The sequence below is a fragment of the Chelonia mydas genome, chromosome 2, assembly GCF_015237465.2.
Source record: "Chelonia mydas isolate rCheMyd1 chromosome 2, rCheMyd1.pri.v2, whole genome shotgun sequence".
In the NCBI taxonomy this organism is placed as follows: domain Eukaryota; kingdom Metazoa; phylum Chordata; order Testudines; family Cheloniidae; genus Chelonia; species Chelonia mydas.
The window spans coordinates 192,269,997-192,287,815 of NC_057850.1; the positions used below are offsets into that span (position 1 = coordinate 192,269,997).

At 39.1% G+C, this 17,819-nt stretch overlaps 1 protein-coding gene across 1 annotated transcript in view; it reads right to left on the bottom strand.

The window, feature by feature from the left end:
* Nucleotides 1-17,819, bottom strand: part of RARB (retinoic acid receptor beta) — a 501,245-nt gene that overhangs the window by 73,823 nt on the left and 409,603 nt on the right. Inside the window, 1 exon segment of the mRNA XM_043540918.1 lies at nt 178-319. Coding sequence (XP_043396853.1) covers nt 178-319 — 142 coding nt within the window.

A 17,819-nucleotide genomic window follows, 5' to 3' on the forward strand; every position in this document is an offset into this window, starting at 1 on the left:
GGAAGTTAAGAAATGCCAGATTGAAGGTTACCTGTGAAACTGAAGTTCTGTCCCCTTTGTGCATATGCATTATGATACACTTCTTTAATTATATGACAATATATTATTATTTCCCACGTGATCTCCATACATACGGGGTCACACAAAGGAGAAGAACTGTTTCTAGAAACCACTTACATTCTTTGGACATTCCCACTTCAAAGCACTTCTGTAGTCTGCAGTACTGGCAGCGATTTCTGGTGACTTTATTAATAACGCAGTTTTTGTCTCTGTGACACGTGTAAACCATGTTCTTCTGAATGCTTCTGCGGAAAAAACCCTGCAATTAAGCAGAAAAAATAATGAAATAAAATCCCTGGGCTTCACACATAAATCATAGCCAGTCTCCTATTCTTTTAAGTTAATAATATGAATGCAACATTATGGCAAGATTATGATAATCTTACTGCCCTTATAAATATTAAAAGTTGAATATTGTTTTCTTGCAACATAGAGAGTATCTTTTCATCAAAAATAAAGGAAACTATTTTACTGTCAGGGTAAAGAAGACTGAGGTAAGTAGAAGCATTCAGAAAATGAGGCTCGAGGTCACGGGTTCTCAAACTGGAGGTCAGGACCCCACAGGGGGTCACAAGGTTATTACGGGGGGGGGGGGGGTCATGAGCTGCCAGCCTCCACCCCAAACCCAGCTTCACCTCCAGCATTTTTTAATATATAAATTTATAATTTATAAGGCGGGGGGGGGGGTGTCACACTCAGAGGCTTGCTATGTGAAAGGGTTCACCAGTACAAAAGTCTGAGAACCACTGTTAGGTTATGTTATAACATCCAGGCTAAAATAAAACATGTGAGCTTGGGTTTATGGATTTAGTTATCAACACTGTAAACACTGTTCCCTCCTGACTGATTCACTTTAAAATCAAACTCCCTAACCCAGTTTGGCACACTTTCTTCCAGCCTCAGTTATCCCTTCTCCATTTGTTTTGGGAAGGATTTCTATTTTTATTTTGTGGTTAGAGGTGAAATAACTGTACAGTGGGACAAATCTTGAGAGTACTCAGAATCCCCACTGAAATTAGCCAGACTTCCACACATGGAAGGTTTCCAGCATCAGGGTCATTATTGATTTGTGAACCTGAACACCTTCCCAAAAATATAAGTCCACTATCTATATCAAGAGAAAGAGAGTTAGTTCACAGAGGAATGAGAGAAATGAGAGTCAGGGAGTTAATGGAAATTGTGTGTGCATTGGGTGAGAAAATATTGGCCAACCTTAAAAACAACAACAACAAAAACCAAAACAAGACAGAGTGCCCTAAGAATTTTTACAGATCAGCCCACAGATATTCAGCAAAAGTAGTTCTGTAACTGAGCTCTATTAGAAAGTTTCATATTACTACTAAAATTTTCAACAGTGTTTCACCATCCAGCAGGATCAAATCTCAGTCAACACCACTCTACTGTGTAGGAACACTTGCCGATTCAAGTGATCTGGAGGGGTTTTAGAGGTTTTGAAAATGTGTTCAACAAACCACAGGTGTACACCCTATAGAGCAGCACAATGTTTGCTGACAAGGGATATAATAATAGTTCTGCATCCATAATTCATTTGTCCCAAGTTGCAGTCATTATAGACTGTATGAAAGGGTTTCTTAATAGCAATTTTATAGATATGTAAGTAGATAATTTTATAGTCTTTTAGCTTCTTAACAGCTAGCCATGACTTCCAAGTAGTATCACCATGGAGAAGGGTGCAGATGAAGGCTAATCATGAATCCCTTGCATCCCCAGAGCTTTTTTTATATCAATGCTATGAACATCTCTCATTCAGTCAGAAGAATTGAAGAGTGTCTTCTTCATCACGCCCCTTGTGCAATATGTCTTGGGCCCTTGTGGAATCAAAGCCTCCTTTGGGGCTAGTTCTTTTGTCTGAATTTAGAAGACGTTTGTCAGTACGGTCAAGTGGTAGAAAAATTTTGTTTCTTTAAGTTATCGAACATCACATTACAAAAGCCAAAGAAAAAATTTCCGAACTATTGAGACCCCCATTACGGGTGTACTGAAGTCAACACTGGGTGTTCATGCTATGAGTTACACCTATTGCTTGAAACCTTTCAAGAGAAAAATAGTACAAACATGTCTGTCTGTTTTATTTACTTGCTAAGGGAAAACATGTGTCCCTTAGCTTAATGACTGTACAATAATTATATTTACAACCTAACTCTATTATTTAGGTACTTAGACAGCCTTCCATATAGTAGTATCTGAACACCTCACAATTATTCATGCATTTGATCCTCATCATAGCCTGCTGATGGAGGGAACTATTATTCTCAGTTTTGCCTATGTGCTGGGTAGACTGAAGACCCAGATTTTTAAGTCATTTAGATGTTGCGTTGCTCAGCGTTGCAATGCCTAACTAACCTACGTCTCCTTTTCAAGAGTGACATAGGCACTTTGGAGCCCAAGTCAGTTAGGCATTGCAACACTAAGCAGAGCAACAGTCACTTGTCTGGGGAGATTAAGTGACTTGCCCAAGTACAGAGGGTATTTACCAACTTCCAAATGCAGAAATGATGAACGCAGCGGACTATCACTACAAATCAGTTCACAGCTGGCATGTGCTGCACTGAGCTACCTGTCCTGTTTCCCCAAGATGTACAATTAACATTTTCAGCTTCTATTGTGCCACATGACCTGTCCATAGCTCAGTGGCAGTCAACATTTCCCCCGACTCTAGGACATTATGAATGTAAATTGAATCTCTGGTGAAATTTCATCTTAGCTACTAAGGGAACTGTATTGCTTACATCCATCATACAAACCAAGCAGCAAGTTGCCCTGAATGAACAAACACCACAAGAAGTCTCCAATGCTCCCCCTGAATCTCCCGTCCCCTCAGAAGGAATGAGATACTAGAATAATTTAACAAAACAGTAATCAACATTGCAAGATGCCACAAAAAAAACCCCCAAAAGACTGTCAGTTCTTTCTTAAATTGCAAATTCTTTGGGGGCAGGAACTAGATAGTACCTAGTACATTGTGGGTACTGCTGGAATTAAAACAACCAACAAAATCACCCCAACCCTGATAACAGAGGAAACAAAACCCAAAATATATCAGCAGTACATGGGTCATTATACCCACTTGACACTCATTAACAGGTCACTTGTTCTGATCGCCTTCTCTTTTTCCTCCCTGATGGATTGTAATAAAATCCCAGGTTAAAAGGGTTGCTTAGATCTGGTGGCCTAGCAGAAACGTTCTCTCACTCCTTAGCAGAGAGATTGTAACCTTACAGCGAAACAGAACACGGAGATTCAACTCCAGAAGGGAGAAACACACCACGAGCATCCATAAGTTCATGTGTCCATTAGTAATATTGGAGAAAGCTTAAAGAAAAAATTGGTATTTAGGTTAAAAAAACCCCAAACAAACAAAACACAACTCTCCCAAAACACGAGTTTCTTTCATGGGACAAATTCTGTGTAAGAGAAGATTAACTGCAAAATTTCTTACGAAAATACTCTGTACAAATTCTTTAAAGGTCATGTTTCCTTTCATTCTGAATTTAGCACAAAAATGCAGAAAAAAACCAGACCTCTTAGCTTTCATAGACTGGATATTTTGAAATTTATCACACTGGTCCTGACCCAAAATTAACTTATTGAAATGCTGTTGAGGAATATCATCCACATGCTAATACTGTTCTGTAAGGCAATAAAGCAATACCATTTTTACAAATGTTTGTGCAAACTGATTTACTTAAAAAGCTCAAAAAATTGCATTTGAAAATATTTGGTTTTTAGAATTTCCTCTCAACAGGCACTGACAAAGATGTCCAGACAACCAGTATGTTATTTTGCTTGCTTTCTTGGTAAATTCCACAATAGTACTGCTACTTTGATAAGAGAAGTTTTCCTAATTATAAACTGGCAATCAGAAATTACATTTTTGTGACCTGATTTTGAAAGCTGCTTCAAGTAGGCCTCTGATTTTGCAGCCACAAGTTTTTGGGTATGAATACAGGCAGAATTGAGCCCACAGTTTTTTGGGAGGTCCTACGGTGAACTAGTTTAAATATTTGGACACCAAATACAGTTTGCATATGGAATTTCCTGAAGTATTTCTTGAAAGTGACATACCCTTTCCAACAGGAGTACTTTTATTCCATTTATAATGCATCCTCCCACTGTGTGGGATATTTTGTCACTTTGAAGTGACGGCCTCCATATTTATGGCAAACAAATCTAAACTTTGCTGTTTAGTTACCCGTATGGTCTGTTTTCAGCCAATTGGGGTCAAACCTTGGCCCCATTGAAATCCGTAACAAAACTCTTATTGTTTCCACTTTGATCAGAATTTCACCCTTGATATGCATTGTTGATTAGATGCACTTCTGTTTCTTCACTGCTTGTGAACACTTTCATTTGGAAAGCTGTTTTCACCAGCACTGTAAATATTCGATGTTCCTGGTAAAAATCATATCCAACTCTCAGAATAACTTTGTCTCAAGTAGGTCATCAATTTTACTAAACTAGTTCTGTATCTAATTAGTCCATCATCTATTAACCGTTCCAATTCATATGACTCAGCTTTGTGACATCAGTATGTAACAGGATGGTCAATGGTCTCACCTGGCGCTGCTTTCTAGCAAAGAAAATGTACCTTATGTAAATTATATGCTTATGTGACTCTCAAGACATCTGCATTCCCCTTTTATGTCCCCTTTGGAAAATACTGTAGCTCTCCAGTGTGTTCTTGGCCTGGCACATACAGCATGGTGGAAGATTTATCCTCTACGATATCTCTTCAACACTTGCTTCCAGGAAAGTCTGAAAATGGTGCCAATCACCTTCTCCATTCTACACACCCTCCCCAGAGTGATACAGCTTCACTCAGCGGTTGCAGAATCTCACCCATAGCTCTTGTTTTACCAACTAGCTGTTGATCCTAAGTGTCAAAAACACTTCTTAATTACCCAGGTGGGAAGATTCTACTTTTATTTTGTTTCCTGAATGGCAGCTACACTTTCCCTATCTCCTCTTCTTCCCCTACAAAGAGGGACGTCATTTCATTTAGATATTTACTTATATTAAGTGATAAATTCAAGATGCAACAATTATATCTAGGCCATGAGCACCCAGACTATCTTGGATTCTACAGCTCACCTCAACACATGGTATCTGGAAGGCTTGACCTTGACTATTAGACCTCCCCTTGTTCATTTAATGTTTATTCCTTGCTCTACTGCATAGCTAGGGACTTGATACACTGTCTCAGGGGTTCCGTGTTTTCCCACCTATCCCATTTTATAGTGCACAGCAGAAGAGTTTGGGGGTGGGGATGAGGGATAGGTTCTTGTCTCTCTATTGAATTCCAGGTATTTATAGCAACTCACCATAGTATCTGATCACCAGAGGTCACATGGTGCAGAGCAATATTCTCACGTATACAGTGCATATTTGTTAAGGCCCGGTGCTCAGTTATAGCCAGAACCATTACTCTATATAAATCTGGAGGTGTTTTCACCACCTGAAAGCTGGATTCCAAATGCTGGGCTAGCTATAACATACCATGATCCTTTTTGCTGCTTTTGGCAAGTACACTCAGCTATCAGTAAGGGGCAAGTCTTGCCTCTCTTGACATGTTCGTAGGGCCTACACCTCATAGGATGCTCTTCTTTGCTGGGGAGAGATTCTGGCGGAAAGCTGACACTTTTTAGCACTGATTTAATGGAACGCTGGACCTGCTTCCATTTTTTGCCCCTTGTGCACCAGCACAAACAAAGGCAGGTGTTGGGTTACGTTTTCTGGAAATTCACAGCCTTTGAGCAGACTGAGACTTTCACTTTGGCTTGCAAACCCAATCAGTTTATTCCCATAATAAAACCTCTTCAAACCATTCAGCTTTGCCATATACAGTATTTAATAAAGAGCAAAGACAGGGCATTTTCACCCACTAGAGTTCATAATTAATACTCATCAGCCAGGCTGTGAATCACTTATTAGAAGTGAACAAAAAACAGAGTTAGAAGCTGACTTAACATAATTCATGTTTTGTTTTATTAGTATTGAATATCATTGCTAGGAATCTGTTGTGTCTGTGAGGCATGGGGCATTTACATGAACAGTTTCCATTATTGTTAATGGGCATTACAATACTGCATACATCCCCTGTGATGGGGAGAACAGAGATCTCAGCACAAAAAGTAAGCAGAAATGATATTATCTTTGTAAATTTAATACGTTAATTCCATGGAGAAAAACATTCTGCAACACACAACTTCTCTTTGTTTCCAATAGCATCTGTAGCACACTTGCATAAGAGTCAGGGAAGCTGCTAAAGACACATCAAGGTGCTAATTGTTCTAATGTGATTTATGCCCACATCTTGGGAAAGGAACACAAAACCTGTGTTTTTAGTTTAGTGATGAAAAATGAAAAGTATACAGGAGTCCCACAGACTTGGAATTAATTTAGCATTTCAATTTTCAAAGAGTCTCTTAACAACTCTCTTACACAAAGAGTACTGGACAAACATCTCATTTTAAAATTTTTACCCTTTCTGTGCTCCAGAAATATAGTAGTCTAAACCATACCTTCTCCTTTTCCCCTCCACCACAATCTTGTTATCTTAATGGGTGATGGATAGAGTATCATGCTGGCCATGCTGCATTAGGTGTCCTCATTTACAGATTGCAAGGGAAAAAAAGGGTTGGGCATAAATTATTCAAAACCTATTGTATCAGTGTGTGTTTCCTGAACATTCACCACTGGCAAAGTAGACAGATTATTTTTCACTTTTAATTGTGTCGATACTTTATCTGCTCTGTTGAAAGTAGAGTGTGGTACGTGAAACCACATGTACGGAGGAGCAAATAAAGCCTGTTATTAAAGCCAAAGTAATCTATGTAACTTTAACACAATGCCAGATGAACCCCACCCCAACTCTAGATGCTATTTACTTTTGTAGTACTTGTCTATTACTATGTCAAACATGAAAGACTTTAGTACAGGGCTAGGCTGCTTAAAGAACATCTGAACCGATTTAATAACCAGTGACATAAAGGACTTCAGAATGACAGTTGGATACAAAGGAAGTCATTGTGTATACGACACCTTTGATAATGTTAAGCTGAACATGCTCTTACTCAATTCTTAGAGGAATTATAAACTCATAAAATCCTATGGGATGGTTATCCTGATATAACACCAATAAAATGTTGGATGAGTCCACACAATGCAACAGAGCTCTCTCTCTTCACAAACCGATTATTTTCCCAAGTCACATGATTTAAAGGCAAATGTTACACACACTTTCTGTCTGAGGAGGAGGAGGATTACCTGATCCAGAAGTTTTACTAAACATGTTCTGCTACCCTACTGTATGTCAAGTCGCATTTACAGCAGCAATAGCTTAATAGTTGAAAAACTGACTTACAAGTGGCTGAAGTGGTAAGCAACTGAGAAAGACTAGGTACAAACTCACACTTCAGAAGTTGCCTGCTCAGCTCATTTGAATTAACGGTGATTCCCCACAAATACAGTCACTATGAATTTAGCGGCTCTACAGGTGCACCAAAGAATGGACTTTAAAATGAGCTTCTAAATCAAGCGTCTTCCTAGGATATTAGTAAAAGGAAAATAAAAATGGAGTAGGACAGGCTTTTCTACAACCCCATTTATCAAGCCATTTCTAAATTCAGATTCGCTGGTTTTTGTACCAGAAAAAATGCTGAGCCCTAGACCTTATTAACGTGTGGCTCTGTTTTTAAACTGGACCATAGGGAATACGACGCCTTTCTCAGTTGTATCTTTTTACTTTAATTACTAAAATAAACTTTTACTCTTGTTAACCGTACAGAATTTACACCACTAAGATAAGAAAGAGCTGAATTCTGTGATGTCAGAATTCCACATCAGAATTGTTATGTTGCAGTTAGTTACACCTGTGCAAACTCATTCTGTTAGCATAGTAAAGGGGCCTAAACAGGCGTCAGTGAGAGCTGAATTTGGCTTGAAAAAATCTCGAGTACTTGTGATGATGTTTGAGGAAAAAAGAATCCAGCTTGAGTCTCACATTCCAGGTTGAGTTTGCAAGGCTGGCAGTTAAGAGAAAGCAACCTTTAGTTGTAAGCCAGGCACATTTGATCCTAAAGTCATTGATGAACATGGAACTCCATAACGGCAGTCTTACCCAGTCATTTTTCAGAGTAAAACTGTACTTTAATATTGGGCCATGCTGCTGCCCCATGAAACACGCCATTGAGTTAGGTGTAGTATATATCAGAAGATACAATGAAAAATGGTTGTACACAAAACATGTATGTTTGAACAGTTTGACACCATGAGTAGTTAAAACCCCAAAAGGTAGTACAATCACAGAAGGCTGAAATGAGGGCATTCTTAGTTAAAAGTGTGAGAAGGTATTTCTTTTCCAAGATGCTTGCATTGTCTACCACCCTGTGCAAACTGGAGATTTCTTTTAAAAAAACTGCAAGTAAAGGCAACTCAGGGCAGCCAGAATGTGAGATGATCTGCCTCAGTCATATGGTGAATGGGCCAAAAGCACAAGTGTGACAAAGTGGAATTTTTTGTAATATTTTTATGAATCCGATGTGTGCCTGAGTTTCCTGCTACGCTTTGCATTTGCTACCCAATAGAGCAAAAGGGTTAACAACACTCCTGGGGCAACACAGGAGACATAGGTGTATGTGTCACTTCATTGTATGGGTGAAACAAATAGAGTTGTTAAGAAACTGGTTGAAACTGACCCAGATCAACAACGGGTCCAGACAGACAATGCAAGCCAAGGACTCATGCATCAACACTCTCAGCAGGGAAGCTGAGCAGAGACCCCAGCTTGAGAACAAAGGACTGAGAGTGGGGGCTCTCTCACCTGGGAACTGACTAAGGAAGGAAATCAAAGAGACAGAGTCTGAGTGCGGGGGCACGCTAGCCTGAAAATGGAGTTCACTGCAGCTTGGTGTGACTAGAATGGACAGTGCTTTAATCCTCATTTCTCTGTGCTAACCTAAGGACTTCAATGCTGTGTTCCAGTTGACTAATAAATCCTACTTGATTTTGAAAACACTATTTGAGGTGTCACTGCAAATACTGGCTGGAATGCATTAGTCACTGAAGAGTGTACAACTCTACCAGGAGTCTACCTCAGTTGGACTCGCTGGGCAGAGCTCACAGTGCTGACGCCCCGTAGCTCAGTAGCGTACCCTGAAAGAAGAGTGAGACTCCTTAGGAGTCTGGCACACTGGAGGTTCCTCCAAAAGACTACAAAAGCTGGGGTTTAGCACCAATCCACTGGATCAGTGACAGCAAGTCAAAAGTTTCTGTGGCCCAGTGCCCGCATAAATGACAAAAAGCTCCTCCTCCCCCTGTGTGTCGTCTCCCCCCTCCCCCCCGACCTTGACCACAGAGCCAGGTACAATAATAGAGCAGGACAACGTATTTTGCCAAAGAGAGGCAGAGGAGACACATGTCCGTGCAAGATAGTAGACTCTTTTTAAAGAACGCAGCACGTGCACATAGCTTTGGCAATAGCCAACCACCTGACAGAACAATGGTTGCGTGCGTAGTTTCAATGTCAGACTGTGGCAAAAAGTGGCTCGCTATTTTCCACAGTGATTTTCAGCATAACTCCCCACCTTCCTTTTCATTTCACCTTGTCCAGCCCACTCTGTACATACATTGCCATTTATTCTTGAGCTTAATGGCAATTGTTTTTTTCACACTTTTATAACAATACTTGGTACTTAATCAGAACTTTTCATCTGTAGAGTTCATTGCACTTTACAAACGTAAGTAAATATTAGCTCCATTTTACAGATGGAAAAAGGGAGACATTGGAGGTTTCAGGATCCATGAAGGAAAGAAATTGGGCTAATGCCCTTTTCCCTCCTATATGGTATACAAAGGACTGGAAGGTTTTGGTTAAATATAAATATTTAACCACAAGAAATTCTGGTCTTGTCCGCCCTGAAAGACTCTGGACCAGATCTTCAAGTTGTGTTAGTTGTCATAACTCCTATAGAGCTGTGAGAATTTAAACAAGTTAAAGATCTGGCCCTCTAAAGTGACTGGATAGATATTGAAATTGTCACAAGCAACAAGGGACTGAAAGTTGATCCCTGAGGGAAGGGGAGATGGATTTTTAGTCAGACTGTTTACCGCTCTGTATTTTGTTGAGACGAAACCTATTTAATATCAAATGCCTAATGTACTCTTGGGAGAAATTGAATTAAGGTGTAAACTCACAGTGCACATCTGCAACCTCAAAGAGTAGTCCACCAAGATCAGAAAAGGCCAGATTTGATGTTCGTAACATTTCTAAAGGTGGGGAAAATGTCTTTTTAAAAAAAATCCTTCGCTAGGCCTTCATTAAACATCAAAGAGGGGGGAAAAAGAACCCATTAAGAATTCTTTTTTGCAGACCACCTATAAGTGCCTTGCCTGTGGTCATACAGCAAGTCAATAAGAGGGCTGGGAACAGAACCCAGCTCTTCTGAATACCAGTTCAACATCCCGGCCGATGGAGCATACTTGTACGCTCGGTGTGATGCGTCAGCTCTCCAAAGGTGATGCAAATGATATGCTCTAGAATAGTCAAAACCCAGAATATGAATCATTTTTACAATGAACTAGAGATAGACTTTTCTGTTTGCCAGCTGGCAAAAGGACAACTACTAACAGGAGAGAATGAAAATGAATGGCATCACGCATGAAGTTTGGGGTTTCACTCCTGCCTCGTCAAATGTAGACTAAAGTTGGTTGTCATAAGTTAAAGCATCTGTAAGACTATTCTTATTCCCCCCCGCCCCGCTCCAACTGAGATTTAAATAGAACTTCTGATCCTTTTAGTAAACATGCCACAAAGCCTCCTGAAAGAACAATCATCACCTTAAACCAATGTGTTTGGAATTTTCTGCTTCTGCTCTTCAATAATATCACCAGTCTGGGTGTATTTCCATCTGGTTTCTTCAATTAAAAAATGGAAATGAAAAGTATACAATTAAAAAAATTACCGTTAACTTCCTTTCAGTAATGTCTGTAAAATGATTTTTGTTCTGGTAGGAAACTCCAGATGGGAAGTGTAATGAACATAATTGAATATGAGTAACAGGATATCACAGAAACACATTTTTCTGAGTTGGCATGTATAGGGTTGCTTCACACTGTGTGATGCAAAACACAGGGATGAATTATTGCAAATTTTTTTTGCACAATTTAATGCCCTCTAACCTAATTTGGGTAGGACCAGACCTATAACCCACTAAAACCATAAACTGTCACTATTTGAGATGGTAATACAACGGGCTAACACTTACCAAAAGGCCATACACTGTTAGCTACTGATTTTTCTTCTCCCCCCCCCCCCACCACCTCAGGATTTATACCACCAATTAAGACCATAATGAGTGCTCCAGGTTGACCTCCCAGGAGCAAGAATTAATTAAGCACAGTATTTCTTAGTAAAGAATGACAGTTTTCCAAACCATTTATGTAGCTGCTCTCTTTTCTGATATTATTGCTTCTCCATGCAAGACTGCCGGCTGCTAATGCCAGAATGCATAACGGGTCTTTGTTTATGTTTTCCAGTATGTTCAGCAGCTCAGCATACTTTTTTTGCTTTATTGATTGCTCCCCTTGCCCCCTATGTATTTCACATTTCAGGCACCTTTGTGACCAGCTTACTAGAAACAGAAAATAACTGATGGGCATAATATAGGGTTTTTTAGCTCCCATAAAAAGGCAAAATGAACAGGAGTTATCATAACAGATTATTCTCCACCCAGGAAAACAGACTAGATATACTAATGCAGACCCCCAAGATGCCTAAGCCAGGGAATACAAATAGATTAAAGTAAGGAAGTTTAACTTCCATATTATCTATATAAAACCATTATTCCAAAACTACCGCTACGGATCTTTTGGAGTGATATCTCCATGGCAGTTACGGAGAAAGGAAAAAGAAGAATATGCTGAAACAAGAACTACAGTACAGGGAGAAATATATATCCATCCCCTTCTGAAAAAGAGATTCTTCAGTATGAATTAGGTTTTATGCCCACACCCCTTATTAAATGGTTTCAATTGCATATTTGGAATTGAATGTATTTAACACTAAAGAGCTAGGAGGATTTTTTGGACTTCTGTCATTTTGGTAGACAATACTAGCCTCCCCAAAGAACTTTATAGCTTGCAAATTGCTAACATACCATGTGCCATTGAGTATTTATAATGTAGCTGAAATAAGAAATCCGATTAGTCTGCAAATATTCATATATGCCTGTACGTTGATGGAGTCACCCCAACAAAAGGCTGCAGTTTGTATAACTGGGATTTGGCTTCAAGACTAACAAACACAGTTAACTCCAGATTAAACTTTCTCTCAAATCTTGACTGCCCTAGGTTCTTACTTTAGGTCCCCTCTGTCCCAGATTTCACCTCCCTCTCTAGAGGGCTGTTCCACAACCCTTGTATTCAGGGTGGAGTTTAATGACTGACACCAATTAAGGTGCCCCAGTCAGTCAGCAGAGATTCCTGCAAGGTTACAACACCTGCTAATAGGGTCACCAGATGTCCCGATTTTATAGGGACAGTCCCGATTTTTGGGTCTTTTTCTTATATAGGCTCCTATTACCCCCTCACCCAATCCCGATTTTTCACACTTGCTGTCTGGTCACCCTACCAGCTAACCAAATGAGCCAACAATAGGATCCTGCCACTCTCTGTCAGAGCCCAACGCACATTTTAAAACAACTGGCGTTTTACGAACATGCTTTACTCTTTATCCAACATAAGAGCCCCTAGTCAGGCTAAAGATAAGCTGGTATTTTAAACAGAATCCGATCAGCCAGTCACTAGACACACAAATTCACTGGTTTTTTTCCAGAGGGTTTTGGTGATATACCCCACCCCCCCAAAAAAAAAAAAAAAAAAAAAAAAAAGCCTTTTCAGATTTATAGCCCCTGAGAAGCTTTCTAGACTAGGCCCCCGAGTGATGACTCTTCAAAACACATTCATTATTTCTTTTCTAGGGCCATCAAGCGATTAAAAAAATTAATCATGATTAATCGTGCTGTTCAACAATAATAGAATACCTTTTACTTAAATATTTTTGGATATTTTCTACATTTTCAAATATATTGATTTCAATTACAACAGACTACAAAGTGCACAGTGCTCACTTTATATTATTTTTATTACAAATATTTGCACTGTAAAAATAATAAACAAAAGAAATAGTACTTTTCAATCCACCTCATACAAGGACTGTAGTGCAATCCCTTTATCATGAAAATTGAATACACAAATGTAGAATTATGTACAAAAAAGACTTGCATTCAAAAATAAAACAACGTAAATCTTTAGATCCTACAAGTCCAATCAGTCCTACTTCTTGTTCAGCCAATCGCTCAGACAAGCAAGTTTGTTTACATTTGCAGAAGATAATGCTGCCTGCTTCTTGTTTACATCACCTGAAAGTGAGAACAGGCTTTTGCATGACACTGTTATAGCCAGGGTTGAAAGATATTTAAGTGCCAGATGTGCTAAGGATTCATATGCCTCTTGCTGCTTCCAGAGGACGTGTGTCCATGCTGATGACGGGTTCTGCTCGATAACAATCTAAAGCAGTGCGAACCGACGCATGTTCATTTTCATTATCTGAGTCAGTTACCAGCACCAGAAGGTTGATTTTCTTTTTTGGTGGTTCGGGTTCTGTAATTTCCAGATCAGAGTGTTTCTCTTTTAAGACTTCTGAAAGCATGCTCCACACCCCATCCCAATCAGATTTTGTAAAGCACTTCAGATTCTTAAATCTTGGGTCGAGTGCTGTAGCTATCTTTAGAAATCTCACATTGGTACCTTCTGTGCATTTTATCAGATTTGCAGTGAAAGTGTTCTTAAAACGAACAACATGTGCTGGGTCATCATCCAAGACTGCTATAACATGAAATATATAACAGAATGTGTGTAAAACAGAGCAGGGAGACATACAATTCTCCCCCAAGGAGTTCAGACATAATTTTAATTACCGCATAACTTTTTTAATGAGCAACATCAGCATGGAAGCATATCCTCTGGAACGACGGCCAAAGCATGAAGGGGCATACAAATGTTTAGCATATCCGGCACGTAAATATCTTGCGATGCCAGCTATAACAGTGCCATGCGAACGACTGTTCTCACTTTCAGGTGATATTGTAATTAATAAGTGGGCAGCATTATCTCCCGTAAATGTAAACAAATTTGTTTTATTTAGCGACTGGCTGCACAAGAAGTAGGACTGAGTGGACTTGTAGGCTCTAAAGTTTAACATTGTTTTGTTTTTTAGTGCAATCATGTAACAAAAACCCTACATTTGTAAGTTGCACTTTCATGATAAAGAGATTGCACTACAGTACTTGTATGAGGTGAATTGAAAAATACTATATCTTTTGTTTATTATTTTTACAGTGCAAATATTTGTAATAAAAAATAATAGAAAGTGAGCACTGTACACTTCGTATTCTGTGTTGTAATCTAAATCAATTTATTTTAAAATGTAGAAAACATCCAAAAATACTTAATAGATTTCAATTGGTATTCTATTGTTTAACAGTGCAATTGTGATTAATTTTTTAAAATCATGATTAATATTTCTGAGTTAATTGTGTGAGTAAACTGAGATTAATCAACAGCTCTACTCTTTTCATTTGTTCCTCACAGTTTTGTTGTCTCTAAATAAATATGTTTCATTAGTATAAACTCCTAGAATCATGACAGGACACAAAACTATACAGTGACACCTTCTCTCTCACACACACAGCCCCTCTCGGGAAAAGCAGGCAGCTTGTAAGGAAGAGCAGCCTACAATGAGCAGAGGGAGGAACTGGGCCAGCTAGAAGGATCAAAGAAGTAATGAAGAGAGTGAGGAGCTGAGCTGACTGTCTTTTGATCCCAGGGTTATAGTACCCTGTGTTTACAATAGATGGCATGGGGACCAGTCTCCTTTTGACAATATTGTCTCCCAGTAAATTTCCCTACTGAAGAGTATTTGAAATGAAAACACGTACATACTAAACAAGAATGTACTCGACCAGTCATTTTCGATATTGCCTCTATATGCTTATATTCCAGTTATTGCTCACTCCTCATGGTAGTTGAGACTGGCTAGGAAGATCCTGACATTCCACCCTAGGACTAGTTGGGTCTCAGTGCTGGAATGTGTTCCCTTGGAGGTTCATCAGTGCCTGATTCAAGTGGAAACACTGGGCATAATACATGACGTGCACATTTGGCATAGCTTTAGTCTGATGCTTTGCTTTGTAGGTTTTGTCTGTTTTATTCCAGACAAAGTACCAATATAGTTAGGGAGAAGTTACAGGACTGAGGATCCAGAGGCTTGGACTGTGCTACAAGTTTGCTGCAGACTGCACACACACATGCATAACCGTGCACCCCTGAGCATACGCATGAGGATACAGTCTTTAATATCATGATCGTATTCTATTTCTGAAATAGTAAAATAGATTAAGCACATGATTTCTATAATCTTGTAAAAAATGCACTTTAAAGTGAGCCGTGAGCTTCCTCAGCGCTCTTCCTTTTTTCACTGCACATCTTGTATATAAGTGACTTATTGTAGGTTCTGTTTAGATCAGTGGTTCTCAACCTATTTACCATTGTGGGCCATATACGCAGCTCTCCAAGTGATATGTGGGCCACATCCACACTATAGCTAGCTAGCTAGCTAAATAGATAGATAAATAGATATAGATATAGTGTGGATGTGACCCACATATATATACACATACACACACACATATACACTACCTGTATGGCCCTGAGGATGTCACATGGGCTGCAGCTATGTGCTGATTGGTACAAAAGAGGCCAGAAAACCACTGGTTTAGAATAAACAGAAAAGCATACCACGTGGCAAAGAGTATTTTGCACTGGACTGTGATTCAGAAGCCCAGGTCCTATTCCCAGTTTTGCCACTGGCCTGCTTGGGTGACCTTGGGCATGTCACGTCACCTCCCTGTGCCTTAGTTTCCCCATCTGTGAAGCAGAGCTAATAATACTGACCTCCTTTTTAAAGCACTTTGAGATATACTGATGAAAAGTGATATATAAGAGCTGGATATTATTATTATTATTACTACTACAAGACGCTGCACATGTGGATTTATGGTTGTGTTTTATTTCAGAAACAGTAAGTGATCATTCAATCAAAGACTATGCAAACATGAGAGGGAGAAATAAACCTGTAGGTGCAATCTTTGACACTTCCTAACTTTTGAGTGCTTATCCATTCAACTGTACCTTCTTCTAATCTTTTTGAAGTCTGTAAATAGCAGCCTTTGTAGAACAAAATACTCAGAGAGAAATAATCCACCATTAAAGTCAAACTCAGATACCAAGTCTCCTAAAAATTAGGAACCACTGAGTTTTTGCTACAATGCAAAACTGATGTTTCACCAGCTATTTAGAATAAACACACCACACATGAGATGGCCCATACCACAACCCACACCACAAATGAGATAGCACTCCTATTGCATAAGAAGCACCCCTTTAGAAAATCTCCTCAAAGGAACATTTCATTTGGGATTAAAAAGAGCTTCTGTTCCCATCAGCCATTCAGTCAATGGGCACCAAGAACAGCACGAGGTCACATTCTTAGGCAAATCAGAGTATTTCTGCACACTAGGGAGCAGACAACGTTCACTGGCTGGAGTGGAGGTAATAAGTCACAAATAACCAATGGAAACAGGCACAAGGGATAGGTGTATTTTCTAAATAAATATAATTAAATAATAAATAGCATTTGTATAAACTTAACATGTACATAAGTGGAATTAGTCATCAAATAATTCTATATTTTTGTGCATTTAGAAGACCCTCAACCATTTATTTGATTACTCTACTTTCTAAAATGTGCCAATCACACAGTCGCTAAGCACATTTAATAAAACTAAAGCCACAATTCAAAAATACAATAATGGCTCAGTGGATCAGTCTTCCCAGCCATCTTATCAACATCCATCCTCAGTAGTCACCCAGAATGTAACCTGCCTTCCTATTAAGTACCCACTACACAGCTCCAGAAAAAGCTCTGGAAAACATATGCACTTGATGTTGTGCCCTGCAGGTCATCAAATCTAAGCTTATGCATTGATTGGCTGTATATTCTTTGTTGTGAACTATTTTCTACAGAATTTCAACTTTAAAACTGTCTGAGATGTAATTCATTGTTTATTTTCATTTAATTCTACATGTTGTTGCCCATGTAGTAAACACAAAAGTGAGGTACAAACACAGCCATTGCATCCTATAGCATTAGAATAAGCTGAAGCTATCTTTATAACATGCTCTCAACAAACTCATCATTCATACTAAACCACCTACAAAAACCCAAATGTATTTCATTGGGATTTCTGAGTTTAAGCACTCACTGAAGTATCTCTGCAAAGTATTTTTCAAGATCACATTTTGAAACATCATATTAAATACAGCAAAAAACTGCTTTTTTGTTCACTGTGTCACAGCTTTGGAATTATGCACAGGAATGTATTTACATTTAGCTCAAATGACCATTTCTGCTCACTGCTATAATTAAAAGGCCATATACTGCCCTTGAGTTATGCCACAACTCCCTGTTGACTTCAATGGGAGTTGAGTGGGTGGAACAAAAGTAGTGTGTGCTCCACAGTGATGAGAGGTAACACAACCCTGGGCTGCATATAACTCACTGGAACTCATATTAAGTAAAAAATAACAAATTAACTCAGAATGGCTTGGAATCAACTACA